This window comes from Aptenodytes forsteri, unplaced genomic scaffold (genome assembly GCF_000699145.1).
Source record: "Aptenodytes forsteri isolate BGI_AS27 unplaced genomic scaffold, ASM69914v1 Scaffold274, whole genome shotgun sequence".
NCBI lineage: Eukaryota > Metazoa > Chordata > Aves > Sphenisciformes > Spheniscidae > Aptenodytes > Aptenodytes forsteri.
The window spans coordinates 723,750-731,873 of NW_008795101.1; the positions used below are offsets into that span (position 1 = coordinate 723,750).

Below are 8,124 nucleotides of genomic sequence, written 5' to 3' on the forward strand. Positions count from 1 at the left end.
AGGGCCGGGGGCCAGTGGGGCACAGATGGGGTTGGGAAGGGGTCTGACCTGGCAGGAAGAGTGGAGAGGGGACACCCGGGTAGGGGTGATGTGGTTAAGGGGAGTAATGGGGTTGAGGGGTTGTCCTTGGAGAGGGGGTGCCTGGGAGGTCTACAGGGGGTGCTGGAATGTCAGGGTAGAGGTTGGGTGACAGATCTGTGGGCTGGGGGCAGGACAGGGTGTCTGGCAGAAGCAGGAGGCAGGATCTGGCCTGGGGGTGCTGCCTGGCTGTGCTCTGCCCCCACCCCTGGCAGGGGTGAGCCGAGGGGACAGACACCGTCCCCCACATCCCCATGCTCAGCCTAGGAACAAGCAGGAAGGTCAGACCCCTGAGAGTGCCCCAGCCTGGGGGGCTACTTCCAGCCCACAGAGTCTCCTGGGTCTGTGCCTTCGACTCCCAGGCTGAAGAGCCCAGTGCCCACCTAGGGCTGTGCCCCGGGGGGAGCTGCACGTCCTCCCGCCCGTGGTGCAGGGACCCCAGGGCTCTGGCTGGGGCAGCATGGGGCAGGCAAGGCTGCGGCACGGACCCACGGGAGCCCTGTCCTTGTCTCCCCTCGGCCCCGCAGCCCCACAGGGAGCAGCCGCTACGCCTCGTCGGCCGAGCTGAGTCAGGGCAGCTCCCAGCTGAGCGAGGACTTCGAGAACGAGAGCCTGCGGGACTCGGAGCTGGATGAGCGGGACGGCGACTCCTACCACTCCTGCCACAGCTCTGTCAGCTACCGCAAGGACTCGCCCCGCTGGGAGGAGGAGGACGATGACCTCTATCTGGAGGAGGAGGAAGAGGAGGAGGAAGAGTTTAATGAGGACTACAGCGAGAATGAGGAAGGCTACCCCAAGGAGGAGGAGGAGGAGGAGGACCTGCAGGAGCAGGGCACCTACAAAACCCCCGAGCACGATGCCTACCCCCCACCGCAGAAGCCCCCTGGGCAGCAGCAGCAACAGGTCCCACAGCAGCAGCAGCAACTGCAGCAACCCCAGCTGGTCCCACAGCTGAAGTCTCAGCAGCAGGAGAGGAAGGAGGAGAGGAAGGAGGAGAAGGACATCTCTGCCCTTCAGGAAACCCCAGAGGCCCTCCAGGCCCAGCAGGGAGCAGATGAAGCTCCCCTGCAAGAGGCGGCCCCTGAGCCTGAGCCCCCGAAACCGGCTGAGAGGTAGGAGGGAGATGTTGACCTGTAGCGTCCTTGGGATGGCATGGTGCCTGGTGAAACTGAGGATGCTCTGGAGGCGGCCCGGGGCTGGTGCAGGTGCTGCTGGTGCCAAGGGGCAGCACCAGGGACCTTCTGTGGTGTCTGGGGCTTTTCCAGGTGCCTGAGGCATCGAGGTGGGGGAAGCCCACCTCATGCCACCCAGGTGAGGGTCAGCCCTCTTGGGCACGCTGCCCTGGCCCAGCCACCAGTGCCACGCTAAGCGGGGGCAGAGCTCAAGGCGTTCAAGATCCTGCCAGGGCTACGAGGGGTGCAGGTTTATAACCTGGGACAAACCTGGGGATGGGGGAAATGGGGGCTTGGGGCTGTGATTCCTCTCCTCTGGCTCAAGCTATTGGCTCCCTGGGTGGAGGGGGTACCCTGGAGCTCGGCACGGTCAGAGGAGCAAATTTCTTTCACAGGAGTCAATCCTCCCCCTAGGCCACTGCTAAAAGCTCATCCATAGCCTCCTGTGCTGTACAGATGAATTATTTGGTGGCCAGGTCCCTGGTACAGCATGTGAATAATTCATATATCAATCTCTGCCTTTAATTATTGAACACGTCCATTTTTCTATGGTTTGGTGAGCACCACCGCTCTGCACAGAGGAGAAGCATGATGGGCTTTTTCAGTCTTTTATTTAGTTTAAATTATAGACCAGAGCTGGGGAATCCCTAATTTAAAGGAATGTGTAATGAGCTTTTTTTAAAAAAATACATATTTAGGCCCAAGGGCTGGCTAGAGTCCTGGAGAAGATGGCCTTTGTTCATGTCTGCCTACCGTGCCTGTTCTCCGGGCAGGGGGCTGGGGGGGTCCTGCACTGGGCACTGCGGACCCCAGATTAGCACTGAGGACCCCAGATTAGTGCTGGGGACCACACATTAGCACAGGCAAGGCCACACAGGGCTGGTTTGGGCAGGTTCGTCTCCTGAGCTCCCCATGGCCTCGTCCCAGCCCGGTTCTGGGCACCCATCTCCAGTGTCACATCACACCAGGCTCTCCAGGAGCCTGGGATGTTTGGAGGATTTGTTTTCTTTTCCTCCATGTCTCAATTTTGCAAGAGAGGAGAAAAAAAAACCCACAACAACCAGCATGTCCAGGCGGGCAGGTCCCCCTGGGCTCGGAGCCACCGGGGTGTTGGGAGCTTTTAACCTCAGGAGATCCCAGCGTGGTGGGAAGCGGCCAGAGGACATCCTGCTGCGGAGATGAGGGGCGAAGGATGTTTAATCCACGTGCTTGTGTCACCGGCAGTCCCCTGACCCTTCGCTTCTGGAGGGATCCCTCCGTGTTGCTTGGGTGCCCAGGGCAGAGTCTCCCAAGGAAGGGGGAACTCCTGGCTTCTCCCCATTGCTCTGCCTTGACTGTGCTGCCCTTTGCAGCAGGACTTGCTACCTTTTTAGAGTAGCAAGAGGGGATTTTTACCATGGCCACACTGGCTCAAGGCCCATCAGGATCCCTAAATTGCAGCCTCAGTCCTGCCCGGGGTGTGGGGGCTAACTCCCCCCTCCCCAGTGCCGTGCTGGGAGGTGAGCAAGGTGTGTGTGCTTGCAGGGAGCAGGCAGAGGTGGAGGTGCAGGATCCCAAATCACGAGCCAAAGCCAACTGGCTGAGAGCCTTCAACAAGGTCTGCATGCAGCTGCAGGAGGTGAGCAACCCCGCGACCGCCCGCTGCCGGGTCCCAGTGCCGGCCACGTGCTGGGCTGGGGTCATGGCCCCTTCCCATGCCTGGGCATCTTCCAGACATGTCTGCTCCCTGATCCCATGGATATCCCACACCCTGAGGGTAGTGGGGACCTGGGGGGGCCCCAACAGTGGTGGCCCCGCAACCCCGTTCACGACAAGTGGGACCCCCACGAGGGGCAGGGAGTGCTGAGGACCTTCCCCCGGTGTGTGCTGCATGCTGTGTGCTGGTGCGAGCCCCTCCACCCTCTCCCCTGTATTGAGTTGACAATTTTTTGTTCTGTTTTTAGACTCCATCCTCCATCTTTTCTTTTTGTTTTGGCTCTGGATTCACCCCCTGGGGCTTCGATCCCCCTCCCCACCGCTTCTCTTTTCAGTTGTCCACCACCATGGCCCTTGCGCCTGCATCTCCCCTTCTTGCAGGGAAGGGGTGTAGCCTGCCTGCAGGTAAGCATGTCCAACGGGAACGACCCAGCAACCTGTGTGTGCCTTCCCTGTGTGCGTGTGTGTGTGTGCGTGCAGGGATTGCCCCACGAGGGAGGTATAATTGGCTCTTTCCTCCCTTCTCCCCCAAAATAATCCCCTTCCTGCAAGGGAGGTGGCACTGCGGGATGGTCCCTGCACACACCCCATCCCTGGTGTGCTCTGGCTTTTCCCCGCACTTCTCTCCGACTGGCTGCGGGTCCGTGCGGACCTGCTGAGCCTTTCCAACAGTGCTCCGCCAGTCCCCCAAACCCTGAATTTTTGCATGGTGCAGCCATCCCCACTGCTTTGCCAGCCCGAGCCCCTCTGCTGAAGCCTGCCCACTGCTTGCCCAGCTCAGTCTCTTGAAGGTATTTTATTCCCAGTGCAAGCTCTTTGCAGGAGAGAGCCCCGTTGTTTTAGGAACACGCTTTTCTCCACCCACCCTGTAAACCCTTTACATGCTTCCCCAGTGCTGTGGGTGCCGGCTGGGCGCTCAGTTGCCAGCAGCGCTGAGCCCCGGGGAGGGCTGCCACGCGCGCCGGGGGCTCAGTGCTGCGCCCATGACGGTTGCCCCGTGTCTTGCAGGCCCGCGGGGAAGGCGATGGAGAAGCCAAATCCCTGTGGTTCAAAGGCGGGTGAGTATGTGGGGAAGCTGGTACTTTCTGCCCCCCTGGGGTCTCGCAGGCTGCTCTCCCCTCCTCATTAGGATATGATTAACGAGCTTGTCGGGGGGGCTGGCGTGGGGAAGCGTTGCCGAGCTGTGGGCATGCGGGGGGCCAGATGAACGCTGGTTACTCGGTGCTTTTGGAGGAGCCAGTTGAGATGCCACCGCTCCACGTCCCTGAGAGCCGCTGCCGAGGGGGAGAGCAAGGAGGTGAGTGGGTTGGGACAGGACGTAGCTGGGGCTAACTAAGCCAAACGGGCTATTTTTTTTCCCACGTTTCAGTGTCACACCGCTGAAGCAAAACATCTTCACGTGGGGAAAATCAGTTTTCTGCCAGAATCCCCTTCCCCCCCCAGTTTTTAGTCTGGTGATCCCTGCCCCAGCTGGGACAGTGGGGATGGGGGTCCCGCAGATGGGTCCCAGGCCACCCAGGGGCTGCTCTGCAGTCCTGTCTGCCAAGTCCCTAGCAAACGTGGGGCAATAGCAGGGGGCCCCCTTCTGCCTCAGTTTCCTCTTCCCCGTTGACCCTTGTCTCTCTTGCAGGCCTGGTGGCGGGCTGATCATTATAGACAGCATGCCGGACATACGCAAGCGAAAACCCATCCCCCTAGTTAGCGATTTGGTGAGGTTCCTCCTAACGCCTTGCACCATACAGCTGCTGGCTTCGCTCCTGCTGCGCCCCGCTGGACTGCGCCGCCCGCCCTGGCCGGTGCTTGCCAGGCGCCCGCGTCCTGCTCCCCAGCTGCCTCTAACATGGCTTGTGTTTTCTGTTTTCTTTTCTCCGGCCTGGCTTGGCCGTCCCTGGCGGCAGGGGGGCAGCAGTAAGGTTTCTGCGCTGCATTAACAGCATGCCCGACATTAAGCCTGGACGCAAATCTCTCCCTCTAGTCAGCGATCTGGTGAGCGCGGTCCGAGGGGTTAAAGAGAGAGCACCCTTGGGTGCTGCGAGCCAGCCCTGCCCAGCCTCCTCCAGCCCCGCCAGTGGGGGGTGGGGGTGTCCCAGGCTGTTTTGGGTGTCTCCTGGCCCTGGACCTTGCAGTGGGGAGCTGTGAGGATGGCACAGCTGGGCTCTCCCCACCCAAGGGTGCTTCTCTTTAACAGAGCTCCAGGGGCCTGTCCCTACACCAAGCATCAGCCCAAGGCTTCCCGGGGCTGCGTCTGGTTTCCCATTTTTTTACTGGTGCTGCATCCCCGGTCCCTTACTGACCCACCTGCCATAGGCTCCCCGCAGCTCGGACCACGCTGGTGCCGGGCAGATGGACCCATGTACCAGAGGAGGGGTAGCACTGGCCTTTCTGAGCTGCACAGACCCTATGCTCCTGTCCCCACCATTGTCACGCTGCGCCGCTACTTGCCCAGTCCCCATGCTGGGGTCCCATCCAGCCCCTGGGCTGTAACGCACAGGGTCACTCTGCTGTCACCCCCCTGGTGACAAGAGACAGCTATTTTGGAAACCAGACACCCTTTGCACCCAGAATTAGGTGCCCTTTGCCTCCTTCCCCCTCTCTTTACACCTCACCGCCTCCACTTCGTGCCCTCCCCAGGGTGCCTCCATCCTGTCTCCAACCCGCCTGCCCTCTCCCATCCCGCTGCCCTGCCCTTGCTGTCCTCACCCCAGCGCCCTCCACCCCCCAGCCCGCTCGGGCAGCCGCTGATGCTTCTGCACTGTGCTGTGTTGGTGTTGGGGTTTTGGGGTGTTGGGTTGTGGGTGGTGATGGCGTGGTCAGTGCGGGGGTCAGGCGGGGCCGCTGCCTTTCCCCGCTGGCATTTGGCAGGCTGCAGCCAGTGCTGTGGCTTTGGGTGGAAAACTCCCCAGGGACTGGCCTGGCGCTGCATGAGGGGTTGGTGTTGCCCTGATTCCCACTTGTTCCGGCAAGGAAGGGGCCAGGACTTACTCTGCTGTGAGGTGACTTGCACTAACGGCCTTTTATTCCCCCCTCGCCGGCCCTGGCTGCCCACAGGCAATGGTAAGTGCCCCCCACCCCAGTCTCCCTGGAGTCTCAGACACACGTTGAGAGGCTCTGCCCCATTGGGGCTGAACTGGAAATGCCACGGGCTGCTGAACTGGTTCCAGTCCCACTGCACGGCGGGGTGGCGCTTTGCAGTGCTGGCATCACTGGGAGCTGGGCTGTCCCCGCTGCCAGCCCATGCAGCCAGCACCCACCCCTGTCTGGGGTGGGGGTCCATCCCAGGTGTATTACAGCCACTGGGACCCCAAAGCAGTGCGGGAGGGACACCCCGTGCTCTGCCAGATCTGGGAACTGTGTTTCTTTCCCACAGTCCCTGGTCCAGTCCAGGAAAGCAGGAATCACGTCCGCGCTGGCCTCGAGCACCTTGAACAATGAGGAGCTGGTAGGTGCTGGGGTTGGCTGGGGTGTGGGGTGGTCATGGTGGGAGCGCTGAGCCCCAGCCGGCCGGGCCAGCAATGGAGATGCGGGGTCTGCGCTACACCAGCATCCTCCTCCGGTGATGCCAAAGCAGCCAGGATGCTCACAGCTGCACCTGGGGATGGTGGTGTTTGTCCTCTGCCCTGCTTGTCCGCACCCAGCGTTGACATTGCATGTGGCCCAGCAGCTGTGGATGGGGTCTCCGTACCCTACTGCATGGCTCAGCTGCCGTATGTCGCCTGAGCTTTTCTCCCCCTCTTTCTTCTGTCCTTGCACAGAAAAACCATGTTTACAAGAAGACCCTGCAAGCCTTAGTGTACCCCATCTCCTGCACGACGCCCCACAACTTTGAGGTGTGGACAGCCACCACCCCCACCTACTGCTACGAGTGCGAGGGCCTGCTCTGGGGCATCGCCCGGCAGGGCATGCGCTGCGCCGAGTGTGGCGTCAAGTGTCACGAGAAGTGCCAGGACCTGCTCAATGCCGACTGCCTGCAGAGTAAGGAGCTGTTGCCTGCAGCCTCATCCCTTCTCATTTTGGAGAGGGAGGAGGGAGTGGCCCGTGGAGAGCTGGACTCCTGCCTTGTGCATGGGGGAAGTGGTGAGCAGGGCAGATCTGTCCTGGGCAGGGTGTAGACCCCTCCAGGTTTGAATTAATTCATGCACGGTGGGCTTGGGGAGCTCTCAGCTCTCTCCTGGATGCCGCCTGCCTGCCCTGTCTCACCCATGGCTGTCCTCTCCCAGGGGCGGCGGAGAAGAGCTCCAAGCACGGAGCAGAGGACCGGACCCAGAATATCATCATGGTGCTCAAGGACCGCATGAAGATCCGGGAGCGCAACAAGCCAGAGATATTTGAGCTGATCCAGGAGGTGTTTGGGGTCACCAAGACCACGCACACGCAGCAGATGAAGGCAGTGAAGCAGAGTGTCTTGGACGGCACCTCCAAATGGTCAGCCAAGATCAGCATCACAGGTAGGCACAGGTTGCACCTGGCACCATGTGCTGTGGGGGACCATGTGGCTGTCCCCTCGCACCAGGACGCTGCGTGCTCCAATCCCCCTCCTGCCCCTCATCCTGCAAAGCGGCTTCAGGCCCTGGGGCTCTGCCGAGGGACACAAGGTGCCTGTTGCAGGGGTCTCGGTTGTGGCTGTGGCACTGACTACTCTCTCTCTCTGTTCTCTCCGCTGTGTGTGCCACACGTGTGCCTCGTGTGAATGGGCGTGCGTGCTGTGCTGTGCCGCAGTTGTTTGTGCCCAGGGCCTGCAAGCAAAGGATAAGACGGGTTCCAGTGACCCGTATGTCACTGTCCAGGTTGGAAAGACAAAAAAAAGGACTAAAACTATCTACGGCAATCTCAACCCTGTCTGGGAGGAGAATTTCCATTTGTAAGTTCACCCCTGGCTCCTCCGTCCCACTTCCTGGCCACTCGTGGTCATGCTGAGCTGTGCTGGCTATCAGCGCGTCCCTGCGGGGTGGTGCCCCAGTTGAGGGTGGAGGGGGGCCGCTGGGGTCACTGGGAGTGCTGGTTTTGTGCCATGGAGGGTTTGGTTTCCTGGGGGCTGATCCAGGCTGTGTTGGGGCTGCCTGGGCATGATGCAGAGCCCTACCGAGCCCACCGGGGAGGGTTGGTGCCCCCTTATCTGCTCTCTTCCCCAGTTCCTGCCCGGTGCTGGGATGGTCGCCCTTGTTTAGGGAAACAGAGGCTG

The 8,124-nt window shown here is 61.0% G+C and overlaps 1 protein-coding gene across 1 annotated transcript in view; it reads left to right on the forward strand.

Annotated features, from left to right (window-relative positions):
• LOC103897121 (protein unc-13 homolog A) overlaps window positions 1–8,124 on the forward strand; it is a 75,526-nt gene that overhangs the window by 48,283 nt on the left and 19,119 nt on the right. Inside the window, exons 10-18 of the mRNA XM_019471475.1 lie at window positions 606–1,190; window positions 2,775–2,868; window positions 3,954–4,003; window positions 4,844–4,931; window positions 5,994–5,999; window positions 6,313–6,384; window positions 6,698–6,917; window positions 7,163–7,390; window positions 7,662–7,803. Of these exons, the coding sequence (XP_019327020.1) occupies window positions 606–1,190; window positions 2,775–2,868; window positions 3,954–4,003; window positions 4,844–4,931; window positions 5,994–5,999; window positions 6,313–6,384; window positions 6,698–6,917; window positions 7,163–7,390; window positions 7,662–7,803 (1,485 nt within the window). The remainder of the gene's footprint in view (window positions 1–605; window positions 1,191–2,774; window positions 2,869–3,953; window positions 4,004–4,843; window positions 4,932–5,993; window positions 6,000–6,312; window positions 6,385–6,697; window positions 6,918–7,162; window positions 7,391–7,661; window positions 7,804–8,124) is intronic.